General features: G+C 34.9%; 1 protein-coding gene across 2 annotated transcripts in view; it reads left to right on the top strand.

Moving 5' to 3' along the window:
- Positions 1-12,829, top strand: part of LOC114054099 (uncharacterized protein C8orf34 homolog) — a 393,219-nt gene extending 380,390 nt beyond the window's left edge. Inside the window, exon 16 of one of the 2 annotated variants that reach the window (XM_027877214.1) lies at positions 12,520-12,829. In XM_027877214.1, the coding sequence (XP_027733015.1) occupies positions 12,520-12,559 (40 nt within the window). In that variant the 3' untranslated portion in view covers positions 12,560-12,829. The remainder of the gene's footprint in view (positions 1-12,519) is intronic. The other variant, XM_027877215.1, reaches the window with a different exon arrangement.
- The last annotated feature ends 1,998 nt before the right edge of the window (positions 12,830-14,827 follow it).

Here is a 14,827-nt window from a genome sequence, read left to right on the forward strand (position 1 = left end):
ATGTTTGATCCTACAGGTGATAGGAAGCTACCGGAACTTATTGAGGTAGGAATGGGACATTCAAGAGATCCAGACTTTCTGAAAGTTACTTTGGCTGCTGAATAGAAGATGAACTACAGTGAGATCTGCCTTTGGTTCTGGACTGTTCAATATTTTTATAAATGGATTTGAATAGACAATGGCAAGCTTATCAGATTTTTAGTTAACACAAAGCCAGAGAATGGTGACAGAGTAAGGATCCCCAAAGATATTAATAATCTAGAAATGGGAGATAAATCTACTTAGTTTAATTGGAGAAATATATAAAATTGCACACTTGGATTTTTTTTTAATCAGCTGAACATTTAAAAAATAAAATTTAGCAATCAACTGGCATGTTGAGACAGTAGTTTCTGTGACTGTAATCATGAGATTTATTAGCCTGCAAGTTAAAAATCATTCAACAAGGTGATAACAAAAAAGGCTAATGTGATATTAGACGGAGTGAATAGAAGCATAGAGTCTAAAGCAAAAGCAGAAATCATTTCACTTTACTTTCTCCTAGTCAAACCAAAACCAAACCAAACCAAACCAAAACAAAACAAAACTGGGAAAAGCCAACTTTGGAAGGGTTGTGGAAGGATACACAAAATAATACATTGCTGATAGAGCTAGTAATTGGTAAAAAAAAATATTCTGGAAAACAATTTGTAACTATGCAAAACAAGAGTCACAAAAATTCTCTTATCATTTGACTGAGATTCCATTGATAGGCATATGCCCTAAGAAGTTCGTGACAAAAAAAAAATGCCCCACTCAAACTGAAATATTTATTGCAATGTTTTAGTAGCTAACAGTTATGTCATGTTTCACTACAGTGTTCAGTCCTGGGTGAAATATTTGAGGAAGGACTTAGAATGAAGGCTATTGTACTGTGGATTATTAGTTAGATACAGTTTGGATAAGATAATCTTTGAGACTGAGACCTTCAAACTCTAACACTTGACCTACCTGGGCTTCTTTTTCCCCAACTTTCAAAGAAAGAGGCTGGTCAGGATGGTCCCTGGGGACCTTTCTAATTCTAGAGCTATTAACTTATGATTCTATGATTTTATGATTCTGAGATTTTTAGTTGGATTCATAACATCAACAATGTTGTATTTAGAAACATGATCAGCATATTTCCCCAGTACATACAAAGGGTTAATGTCTATTTTCTAGCAAAGCTCTGAGCTTTATTGTTTCCATTTTGCAAAGGAACGTAAATACAGATTTACATTCATTGACCATGGGGGAATGTTCAAGAAATAGAACAATAAAATTATATTTTTAGCTATTAAGAAATAAAGGATGTTCCCTTTGTGAAAATAAACATAAAAGAAATTTTAGGGTTTTTTAGGGAAAATTTTCCTCAATTTGGCAAAAAAACATGTTGTTTTGTTTTGGAATGACAGAAAGGAACATAAGTTCAAGAAATAAATTATTTTACTACTACTTATGTTTCATAATAAAAATGAAATAGAAAATATAAGGTAATATGATTAATAAAAAAGCAAAAATAAAAACCCCAAGCAATAAAATGTTGAATTTAAAAAAAATTGTTGTGACTAAAAAATGTCATTATAAGCAATGTGATATGGAAAATTGTGTCATATTGTATAAACCTAAAATTAAGATATTGACAAAATAAAGATAATTTGGTTTAAAAGGGTTTGGTAATTACAGTTAAAGCTACGTTTTATTTGGTCATTGTAATTTATTAATATTGCAACAAATAGAATAATCATGTTACAAAGTTCCCTTGAAAATTCTAATCTTCAAGTATTGACTAAATGTCTAAAATCTACAAACTAAATTATTATGTTACAATTTAGGAGTACAGGTTTTTTGTGAGTATGACTAGATCCAATTTTCTAAATCAGGATTTTTCTAAATGCCCCCCTGCACACTCATTTACATTTACATACAAAGGATTAGCCATTTTTAAAAAACATTGTTGAAAAGGATTAGATCAAAGAAAGCAGGATATTGTAAATTCATGGAATTGTTCCTAGAAATCCACAGGGAGAAGAATAGTGGACAGGATTTGGTTGAAGGAAAAAGTATATAGAAACATTTAGAGCAAATAGAAGATATGGATATTTTCCTAAAACAAATTTAAAAAAAAAGAACTGGCAAAGAGGCAAGATATAGTAGTGGTTGGGGACTTCAATTATGCACACATCTGTTATGAGTCTTGTTCTGCTAACATCAGAGTATCTGATCCGTTCGTGCTTTACTGGAGATCTCATGTCTCAGAGGGCAGGGAAAAGCCACCTAAGAAATTGCTATGGTGGATGCTCAGAAATCCCAGCAACCAATTTATACTTTAAAAATACCTGTATAGGCTATGGAAACCAGGGAGTAATGAAGACTGAATACTAAACATGGCATGGTTCTGTGAGAACACAGATGAGATATTAATCATAGAGGAAAACTAAAATTTAGGATGAGCAGAGTCGAATGGTGAATGTAAGCAACTTGACAGGAAGGACTCTTTTGTTGTTTCATCCCTAGCATTTAGCATGTTGCCCAGCACATAGTAGGCAACTGATAAATGTTTTTTGATTGATTGGAAGTAAAAGAGGGTAATTTTTTAAAGGAACATTAAAAAAAAGATTTTGAGGGAATCAGAGAAGGAATAGGACACTGTTTAGGAGTGAATAAATAGAACAATGATAATGGACCGCACAGAGGATGTAGGACTAGTTCAGGTAAATGGAAATTCCTTGAGGACAAGGACTGTTTTGTTTTTAGGTTTGTGCCTAGCTTAGTGCCTACAAATAGTATGTATTTAATAAATATTTGTTGAATTATTCTGGTTTATTTTTGGCCTGTCTTCTTAGGCAAGGTTGATTATCCTTGAAATGAAAATTTAAAAAAAAACTACCTGAAAGAGATGAAGGTTTGGAAATCCAAGTCATATGATGAATCAATCAACAAGGATTTATTAAGAACTTACTATATTTGAAGTACTGGGTTAAGTGTGAGGGATGTGAAAAAAAAATCCCACCAATTCTTGACCTCAAAGAGCTCACGTTTTAATGGAGGAGATACCATGTAAATAATTAATTTACATAAAGTAATAGAAAAAGAGTACTTTATTGAATTCAATTTTCTAAACCAATGTGAAACATTCAGTCACAATAAGAACTTTTACTAGCTAAACTACTGGTTTTGAAAATGTCATACAGGCCTGGAGAATGCAAATATTTTCTCTCTCTTTTTTTTAATGGAAAAAAGTGGAGTCTGCTAACTATAGGCTTATGAGTTTGATTTTGATTCCTGATAAAATTCTAGTGTTTTATTAAGGGGATGTTTTTTGAACAACTTGAAAAAGGATAGAAAAAAGAGTCCCATTAGGAATAAATCATACCTGCCCAATCATATTACTCTTTTTGGCACTGGTTTACTCTCTATTTAGTACAAACACTTAGAGTTTAGAAAGAGATATTTACTAATGTGAAATAAAAAGACCAATTAGCATAAAATTCAACACCCCCCACCCCCCACTGAAAAGTCTGGGACAAACTATCCCACAAATAGCTAGTTTTTACTTTGGGTTGATTGATTGATTTAGTGGATGTATCTAAGAATTATTAACACCTACATTATAATTTTGATTAACATTGAATCCAGGAAGGACTTAAGTTACTCTCCCTCTCCCACACCCAATAAGAGGGCCCATCCCTAGTTTGGTTTAGTTCTGGACTAACTTAAAAAGAAAAGAAAAACATATTTCCCTTTTCAGAGGAAAAGTCTAGCCCCTGTAGAATTTCCCAGACAGACAATGCAGAGTCCTCCACATACTAAGTACCATTGTTAATCTATGGAGACATAGGCAGAACACTTATTAAACTTTGAGATGATAAAAATCTTAAAAGGATAACTAACATGTTTGAAGATGGATTCAGGACTCCAAAATTTTTCAAGAGGCTAAAATGATGGTCTGAATCTGTTAAGACTAAATTCAATGGAGATAAATATAAAATCCTATGTTAAGGTTTTAAATATATATGTATGTGTATGTGTGTATGTGTGTAAATTTTTTTCATAAGTACAAGAGAGTAAAGGCATGGTTAGTATAAAATGAATGCAAAAAATGCTGATGTGATCTCATGCTGCATTAAAATCGATATAATGACCCAGAACAAGGGAGTCCATTATAATGTTATGTTCAGTCCTGGGCACCAAATTCTGGGAAAATCTTGGCAGACTAGAGGAGAGACATACAGATTTTAAGGGGTCGGCAGAGAGGAGCCCATTCCATATAAGAATCACTTGAAGGAACTAGACTAAACGTTTAGCCTGGAGAAAAGAAGACTAGGAAGGAACATAATACCTATTTTCAAACGTTTGATGTCTGCCATGTAGGAGAATTTGGTTCTTATTTGTGGTTTTGCTTTTTATATTGGCCAAGGAGAAAAGAACTAAGGGAAATGGATGGAAGTGGTAGAGAAGGAGATTTTGGTCTAATATAAGGAAGAAAAAGCATCCTAACACTTAGGGATATCCCAAAGAGAAATGGGATACCTTGGGAAGCAAATCACCTTTCACTTGAAGTTGTCTGGTAAATGCTGAAAGCCTATATATTGAGGAATCTCTAGAGGAGAGGTGTCAAACTCTGGGAAACTTGACCAGATTCAAATGTAATTAGGAAATACTTAACAAAACAATTAATTTGTGGTTTTCTAAGTTAATATGTAGTCAGCAGGCATCCGTTGCTATTTGAATGTGACACCATTGTTCTAGTTCTTGATTGGGTATGAATTGGACTACATAGCCTTTGAGGTCCCATATAACTCTGAGTTTCTATTTTTCACAGAATTTGTCCATCAATGAAAACAAATTGGTAAGGTAGAAATAATGGAAACTCCCACAGGAAGAAGTTGCCATGTCACCTTAGAGTTTATAATAGTTAAGAAAAGAGAGCTGTGGATAGCACATTCACACATTGCAAACCTTCTTAACAAGATAAAGTATGATCATCTGACCAGAGATTCTAAAAAAGAAAATGGCTCTGAATGGATGAGAGAATTTCAAACATGATATTCTGTCAATACAATCATGTAATTTTGATAAAGAAGAAGTGAGGCAAGTTAAAAGAAATCTGTGGAAGTACTAGTGAGATTTACAATGACCTCAGATTTTAAAAAGTTATGGACAAAATATAGAAGAAGGGTCAGAGGGGCAGCTAGGTGGTGCAGTGGATAGGGCTCCAGTCTTAGAGTCAGGAGGACCTGAGTTCAAATTTGGCCTCAGACACATGATACTCATTAGCTGTGTGACCCTGGGCAAGTCACTTAACCCTGATTGCCTTGCCAAAAAAAAAGAAGAAGAAGAAGAAGAAGAAGTAGGGTCAGACTTCCAGGGATACATACACAGGTGGTCATACCAAATTAATTTCATCTGTTTTTGGGAAGGTTTTTGACCCTCACAGTACTGTTTTGCCAAGATTTCTGACAAAATCTATAATGATATTCTTATGAACAAAAAGGGGGGTATGAACTGGATGAGAGCACAAAGTTAATACTTTTGGCTTTATTCATCCCTTCTTGATACTTCCATGCCCTTCTTCCTTTCTGTCTCTCGTATATCTTTAATCATTCAATCTCTACTAGCTCCTTCCTCTCATCCTACAAACATAGGAATATAGATTTAAAGTCAGAAAGAATGTTAGTGGACATTTAGTTCATTCCACTCATTTAACAGATTAGCAAATTGTCCCAATGACTTGCAAGAGATCTTACAGGTAGGAAGTGAAAAATGGAGGATTTGTATCCAATTTTTCTGATTCCAAACCAGTGCTCCTCCTTGCCTTTTTCTCTTCCCTAGCCTTAGAATTACCTCTACCATTACCATCACTCCTCCTCTTCTCCTTTTTCTCCTCTTTCTCTTACTCCTTCTCCTCTTATTTCTCTTCTTTTTATTCTTTCTATACTTCTTCCTCTTTCCTTCCCTCTTTTTCTTTCTCCTCCTCCCATTTTGCTCCTTCTTCATTCTCCTTCTCTCCCTTCTCTTTCTTTTCCTTCTCTTCTTCTTCCTCCTCCTTTTCTTTCTCCTCCTCCTCTTCTTCCTCTCCTGCTTCTTTCTTCTACATTCTACTTTTCCTCCACCTCCTCCATTTTTTTGACCCTATCATTTTCTCAAGGTGTTGTCTTCTTTCCTCCTCAGACAAAGAATATTCCCATTTAATAATAATAATAATAATAATAATAATAATAAAAGAATAGTGTGCATTATACTATTTTTAGCAAGGGAAAAAAATACAATGCCATCAGCTACTTTGTGTGTTTCTCTGCAAATGACAGCAGAAGGCACCTTAGTGACCATTCCAATAATAAACAAAAACTAAAATAAAATAAACCATCACCTACTAAATAAAGTATAAACTTCTGATTCTGATAGTTAAGGCTTTCCGCAATCTGGTTCTTTGTAGTATTTTCATTTTAGCTGACTGAATTGTCATAACCAACTTCATATATGCACTTCAGCAGTAAGCCCTATCACACTATCAAATCTGTATAAAATGCTTGACGGTACTTTTTGAATTGAGAGACCATTTCCCTCTATTCAATGCCTTCTTTTGTCTTGGTCTTTAAATTCAACTTTTGTATAAAAGTTAATTTGTATAAAATTGTTTAAGAGTTCAATTCTCCTGAATCCTCTAGTTGCAATTTCCTGCTTATCAAATAGCTTATGCTTTAAAAAAAAATTGGAGCACTTTAAAATACATTTGAATAGAATTGTGTAATTGTCAAACTGTTGCAGCATTGTTTCATCACACCAAGCTATTTTAAAAGATATATTCTACAAAATTTGTAGATATTAAATAGCACTCAAGTTGGAACAATCAGTCAATTTGTGCTTATTCAGAGACTATTTATCTAGTCCGTGTTTTATATGGATCTTTGATTTTCCTCTGTCTTGCTAGCTCTTTTTCTTTCAATGAACTGTTACCTAGTTCTGCTACTGTGGACAGGGATAAGGATAGAAAAGAAGGTAAAATGAATCCAGTAAGTTTTGTTCCTTTTTAGTAGGGCATGTGGAGAAAGGAATTTGAAGCTTTTCCTAAAACAATATTTTTGTATTATATAAAGCTTTTCAGTTATCCATGATACTTCTTGTCCAATCACCATGCTGAATTGAAATTCAGCTGTGGGTGATGCATTTGTAGTTTATAAGCTGTCATTCTTTTGAATCAAAAACATACAGAAGGACTATATGCTTTTCTCTTACTCACTGACTTGGAGTTGATTGTACTGGTTCTGATATCAGTGTCCTAAGATTCTAAACAGACTTCAGAATCAGTCAGATACAGTTATCTAATAAATAACTTCTAGAAATCAGAAGACATGAGTGACACTTCTAGAGCTTCTTGATTAGCTACATAGTCTTAGGAACCTCATTTTCCTTACACTTTTTCCAACCCTACAGTGTGGAATATTAGTAGATTGTAAGTATTTCTCAAAGATGTTAATTTTAAAAGATACTTTGAGATACTTGGGTTAAAGATATTAAGTTAAACTCAAACTAAGCAAAACATAAAGAGTCTTGAATTTTTCATTAGATTATATATATAATAAAACAGGTATAACTGAAGGGCATTATCATCATCATCATCATCATCATCATCATCATCATCATAAAGCAGTGTGCCAGAAACTGTGATAAGTGCTTTGCAATTATTGTCTTTGATCCTCACAATAATACTGGGAGGTAGGTGTTACCATTATCCCCATTTTACAGACAGGGAAACTGAGGCAAACAGAGGTCAAGTGACTTATCCAGGGTCACATAATTTGTAAGTGTCTGAAGTTGGATTTGAACTCAAATCTTCCTGACTCCAGGTCTGGGACTCTATTTACTGTGCCACCTAGCTGCCATAATGGAAACTTAAAACTAAGGATCTTTAATTTTTTTGTATGTGAATGAAGAGAAGCATATGACCCACCATAAGAGAATTGTCTCCATGACTCCTTTGTAACTTTTAGGTCTCCATTAGAGTTCTTGTAATACAGCTCTACAAAAGAATATCAGTGGATGAAGTAGTGAGAAGGAATCATTGATTTTTAAACACACATAACTTTCTTAATTTACATAAATTATCCCAAGAAGTGTATGACTTTAAAAAGATAACAGGCAACTGCAGGAACTTATATGGAGAATCAACCATGAAACATTTATTAAAGGAAGTTAAGGACATTAAAAATGGCTAGGTTTTGTTTTGTTTTTGTTTTTGTTTTTTTTGCAGCTCCTTTAGAGAAAAATATAATGGCTCAAAAGGAGTCAGGATTTCTGCATGTAGTAAATTAGATGATGACAAGTGATTACATAAGAAAAATGGAAGAGTTGCTCAAATCTTATTTTTATTCTTTTTTCTCTGCTAGGAAGAATGATTTTGCATTGAAAATGTGGGGGTGGGGAGATGTCAAACTGGGCATAAATGTGTAAGATAGGTAGAGAAATAGTACAAAAATATAGCTGTCCTTGAAAACAGTTAACTATATTCTTCATTGCTGACATGATTGGTGGATGTCTATATATATACATAGATGTAATTTTTTCCCCTCCATCTACCCTAATACTGACAAATGTCTCATGAGTTACAAATATCATCTTTCTATGCAAGAATGTAAAGAGCTCTACTTTAATGATTTATCTTTCCTGTTTACCTCTTCATGTTTCTCTTGAGTCTTGTATTTGAAAGTCAGATTTTTTTATTCAGCTCTTATCTTTTCATTAAGAATGCTTGAAAGTCATCTATTTCACTGAACGCTCATTTTTTTCCCCTGAAGGATTATACTCAGTTTTGCTGGGTAGGCGATTCTTGGCTGTAATTCTATCTCCTTTGCCCTCCAGAATATCATATTCCAAGCCCTGCAGTACCTTAATGTAGAAGCTGCTAAATCCTGTGGTAATCTGATTGTGTTTCTACAATACTTGAATTGTTTCTTTCTGACTGCTTGCAATATTTTCTCCTTGACCTGGGAACTCTGGAATTTGGCTACAGTATTTCTAGGAGTTTTCCTTTGGGGATCTCTTTCAGGAGGTGATCAGTGGATTCTTTCCATTTCTATTTTACCCTCTGGTTCTATAATATCAGGGCAGTTTTCCTTGATGATTTCTTGCAAGGTGATATCTAAGCTCCTTTTTTGATCATGGCTTTCAGATAGTCCAATAATTTTTAAGTTATTTCTCCTGGATCTGTTTTCCAGATCAGTTGTTTTTCCAGTGAGATATTTCACATTGTCTTCTATTTTTTCATTCTTTTGGTTTTGTTTGACAATGTCTTGATTTCTCATAAAGTCACTAGCTTCCAATTGCTCCATTCTAATTTTTAAGGAAGCATTTTCTTCAATGAGCTTTTGTACTTCCTTTTCCATTTGGCCAATTATGCTTTTTAAGGCATTCTTCTCCTTATTGGCTTTTTGGACCTCTTTTACCATTTGGGTTAGGCTACTTTTTAATGTGTTATTTTCTTCAGTATTTTTGGGGGTCTCCTTTAGCAAGTTGTTGACTAATTTTTCATGATTTTCTTGCATCACTCTCATTTCTTTTCCCAGTTTTTCCTCTACTTCTCTTACTTGCTTCTCAAAATCCTTTTTGAGCTCTTCCATGGCCTGGGACTGATTCATATTTTTTCTGGGAGGCTTTGGATGTAGGAGCTTTGACTTTGTTGGCTTCTTCTGGTTGTATGTTTTGATCTTCTCTGTTACCAAAGAAAGATTCTGTGGTCTGTCTTTTTTTGTGTCTTTGTTTGCTCATGATCCCAGCCAATTTCTTGAGTTATAAACTCTTTGTTAGGGTAGGGATCTGCTTCCAATGTGGAGAATGTACTGTCCCAAGCTTCGGGAGTTTTGTGTAACCATTTAAAGAGATACTTCTAGGGACCTGTAAGTTTTCAGTTCTCCCAAGGTGGTGTGATCAAGGGCCAGGTATTTACTCCTTTCCTGGCCCCTGCTCTGGTCTATGAGTGACCACAAGCACTCTTTTCTACCTTGGAACTGGGAGGAGGATTCCTTCTCCACCACCACTACAAGCTCCACCACACCAGTGCTCCTCCTTGCCCCAGGATCACCACCTAGAACTGTGACCCAGTTCCAAGGACAGGCAAAGTAAGAGAATCCTGCTTCAGCACCAGCAAAAGATTGCTGCAATCTCCCTCTGATCAGCCTCAGTTGCCTCTCAGTGTGTGGGCCAGAAGAAGCAGCTGCCACCCCAGGGCTGTAGCCAGAGCTGGGCCATGGGACCATGTTTCTCCCTCACCACAGTTACAGACTTTTCCTACTTACCTTCTAAGTTGTCTTTGGTGTTTGTGGGTTGAGAAGTCTGGAAACCACCACAGCTGCCTTTGATTTAGTCCTCTGAGACTTGCTCCAGGTTTGCTGAGTCCTGTTTTGCCTGTGTGCCCACGTTAAACTGCCTTCCTCTCCCAGTCAGGCATGATAGACCTTTCTAATCATTCATCCAGGTTGTCTAGGGCTGGAAATTTGTTTTCTCTGTCTTTTTGTGGGCTCTACTGATCTAGAATTTGTTTAGAGCTATTTTTTACAGGTATTTGGAGGGGTTTGGGGGAGAGCTCAAGCAAGCCACTGCTTTCACTCCACCATCTTGGCTCCCAATCAGTAGTGTTATATTAAAAAAGAAATGCTTGTGCCTCAATTAAAAAATACTTTATTGCTAAAAAAAAATGCTAACCATCATCTGAGCCTTTAGAAAGTCATAATCTTTTTGCTGATTGAGGGTCTTACCCTGATGTTGATGACTGCTGACTGATCAGGGTAGTGGTTGTTGAAGGTTGGGGTGCCTGTAGCAATTTCTTAAAATAAGACCACAATAAAGTTTGCCTTATCTATTGATTCCTTCTTTCACTTAAACCCTTAGAGGCCATTGTAGGGTTAGTAATTAGTCTAATTTCAATATTGCTATGTCTAAGGGAATAGGGAGGCCTGAGGAGAGGGAAAGAGATAGGAATGACTGGTCAGAACACACACAACATTTATCAATTAAGCTGGCCTCCTGATATGCGCTCAATTTGTGGCACCCTAAAACAATTACAATAATAACATCAAAGATCACTGATCACAGATGACTATAACAGATATAATAATAATAATTAAGTTTGAAATAGTGCAAGAATTACCAAAATGTGATGCAGAGACATGATGTGAACACATGCTATTGGAAAAATCATGCTGATAGACTTGTTCCATGCAGGGTTGCCACAAACCTTTAATTTGTAAAAAATAGAAAAAAAGTGAACTCTTAAGATGAAATTCAACAGGAATAAATGTAAAATCTTTTATTTTGGTACAAAAAGTCAATTTCCCAAATATAGTTTGGGGGAAAATTATGTTTAGATATCAAATTGTGGGGAAAAGATCTAGAAGTGTTAGTGGATTACAAGTTTACTTCAACTCAGCTTTGTAAAGTGGCATGCCAAAAAGCTTTCTTAAACAGTATCAAGACAGGCATAGTTTCCAGGAATAGGGAGATAAGAACTCATTTGTACTCTGCCTTGTTCAGGTCACATTTCAAGGAGTCTTGTTCATTTCTGGGTGCCATAAGTAAAGATGAAATTCCATAAGGTAGACCATATTCAGAGGAGGTCAACCAAAATAACTTATGGTACTTGAATCTATTTCATTAAAAGAACTGGAGAAGAAAAGACATGAGGATATATGGTATCTGTCTTCAAGAATCTTAAGGGCTGTCATGTACAAGAATGATTAGACTTTGTTTGGCCCCAGAAAGCAGAACCAGTAGTATTGGAGTGAAAGTTGTAAAGAGACCAGGCATAGATTGACAATATCTTAAAGAGATTAGAAAATATGAGTGAAGATAAAAACAGCTAGAGGCAAAATTATCAAACAATTTCAAATCAAAGACAATTGTCTTTTGTGGCTTACTCAATGTCTCCTTGACCTGGGAGTCCTCAGGTTTCACGACGTTTTTCGTTCTTCTCATATTCTCATATTTCTAAGACATCTTGGGAAGAACTTTTGTGGACATCATTGGGTGACTAGCAAGTTTTTTTTTCAAATATGGGTTTTTTAATTTTTTTGTTTTATTTTTTTTTTTAAGTAATTGGGGTTAAGTGACTTGCCCAGGGTCATACAGCTAGTAAGTATCAAGTGTTTGGTCTGAGGCTGGATTTGAACTCAGGTCCTCCTGACTTCAGGGCTCTATCCACTGTACCACCTAGCTGACCCAATAACAAGTTTTTTTGAAAGGGCCAAGATCTTTCCTGCCAGTATGCCTGCCTTTCAAAAGCATATTCTAGGTATAACCAAATAACACAGTGTTGCAAAGCTAACTCTATAACCTGGATGATATTATATGCTCATGGTCATTATAAATTGTGCATACCCAATATATACCCAATTTGAAATTTCAAATGTTGATGTAAGTTCTGGTTTTTAAAGTATTGTTATCTATATATTAAGGATCTTCTCTCTCTCTCTCTCTCTCTCTCTCTCTTTCTTTTTCTCTCTCCAGGTATGTGAAGTTGGTAGAAGAATATACATGTAGTTATTAAAGAAATTATCAATTATCGAAATCAACCTACAGATCTGCTTTTATTGTGTACAATAACTTAAAGAATGGTTATTTTTGTAAAATAAATAGGAAAAAAGAACTAATATTACCAGTGATGCTGAAATGTGGAACCACAACACATTAACTAACTACTGCACAGAAACCTTGGGGAGGTTAGTCTTAACTGCCGCTCTTAACATGTGGTCAGTGTCCTGGGATTTAGATAAGTCAACTTCTGGTTATTTTAGATGGAAATTTAATATATTAAATATTGTCCAATGCAAATGACTTTGCTTAAAGACTTTCTCTATTTTAACTTGTCTAGGTTTTTTTTTACTCCTTATATTTTTATAATATTTTCTCATTTTTTAGATTAATAAACATTAACATATTTACTCATGTGTGCCAACATGTACCATTTGAGTTTCATGGAGTTAAATATTTAGTCACTGTTACCTGCACTGTGTTCTTTGTGGTGTTCTATAATTACTACTTTTTAAAGTATCTAATTTCATTTTCTTTTTTTTAAAAAAGAGGGAAGTTGCTCATGGTGAGGAATATAAAGAATGAAATGCATGCAAATGAAAAGCAAAACTCCTTTTGTGATGGATATTATTTGCCCATATATTCAATTTTGAATACTGTTCACATGGTTTTTTTAAAAAAGATAACTAATACATACTCACACTTTTGAACGTGTTTATACACTGATGCTCAACAGTGATTTGATGTTAACAAAATAGTAGTTTTCTTGAGCATGTTTTCCATTTGTTTTCTTGTTTGTCTCAAGTTACCTATGTTTGGTTGTTGTATTTTCACATATAAAACTGTATAATTAAATCGCATGCATAGTAGTTACCTAAAAAGTGGCTGAAAAGCCACTACATGGTAAAATGAATAATTAAAAAAAATGAAACCTGATCATTGAAACAATTTAACAGTATGAATATTCATTTCCCCTATTGAAACACAGTTTATGTTTCTGGAAGTAAAAATTCATGAAAACGATATTTATAAAAATAACCTTCAGAGTAAATATGAAGTTTAATTTAAAAGCAGAGAGAGAGAATTCATGGAGTTAACCAACAAGCTTCTAACCAAGTAGATATACATATTGAAGGTATATAGTCATAAAGAAGGTACATATCTAAGGTTGTCTTCTAGTTTAGTTCCTTGTCTCCAAAGAAATGAATGCATTAATTATTGAGGAGAGATCATTATCTATCCTGCTTTTAGAGAAATTTAGGAATTTGACTTGCATGCTAACTTGGTGCCCTCTTTTATTTTTTAATGACCTTACAACCAATATCTTTATGTCTAATTTGACTCAACATTTAAACGTATTTACACTTGCTTGTTTCTTTATGAAAATGATAGTCTTTCATTTGCTTGAAGACAATTATGAAGTCATATGTGAACTACTTTTTCCTAGTCTAATGACTCCCAGATATAAATATTCTTCATTTTACCTGTTTTCTAGTCTCTAGCCACTTTTTGGTATTAGTCTCCATAGCCCAAAGTATATACTGGGGTATTTGGAAACACTTTCCAGACCCCAACGGAAAATTCTCCACACTTTGAAAATTCTCAATTTACCCATCAACTAATGAAGGAGATGCTAAGCATCATGAGGATTCAGTTTTCCCCAAGTTTCAATAAAAAAAATTGAGGCCATTGGAGGTGATCTAAAGGGTAAGTACTGTATGTGCACTTGACAAAACAGATGGCCCACACACTGCGTCAAGGAAGAAGAAAGTCAAAGCCTTCTCTTTCCCAATCATCTGTCCTATAAACACCACTAAGATTGTAGCAGGAAGGTTATAAGCTGCTCTTCTAACTAAGCTTAGTCTAGGAACCTGGTTTAACAAGTCAACAGGAACTCCTCAGAGGAATGATATCAAGCTCAAGATGTCACTTCCTATGGGTGGAGGGCATAAACAAATAAAACAGAAAGAACACACACACACACCAAAAGAAGTGCCAACACTTCCAGAACTGTAGTGCATACATTGAATGCTTGGAATTAGACTGATGTCCTTAGAGATTAGCTAGGCCCTTTTTGTGTGATATCAGCACCCGCCATTCATATGCATTCAGAGAGCTTAGACAAGGATGTACCATTATAGCCCAAGGAAGAATTTACAGTGGCCATAACTCTAAGCCTAAGGAGAAATGCCAAGAGCAAATCTTCACCCAGGCATTGCAGCACCCCCCCCATCCAAGCTCTACACATGCCTTTGCCAGTATTCCTGAGATATTTGTAATACCA

Source organism: Vombatus ursinus, unplaced genomic scaffold (assembly GCF_900497805.2).
Source record: "Vombatus ursinus unplaced genomic scaffold, bare-nosed wombat genome assembly UNPS02014812.1, whole genome shotgun sequence".
In the NCBI taxonomy this organism is placed as follows: Eukaryota; Metazoa; Chordata; class Mammalia; order Diprotodontia; family Vombatidae; genus Vombatus; species Vombatus ursinus.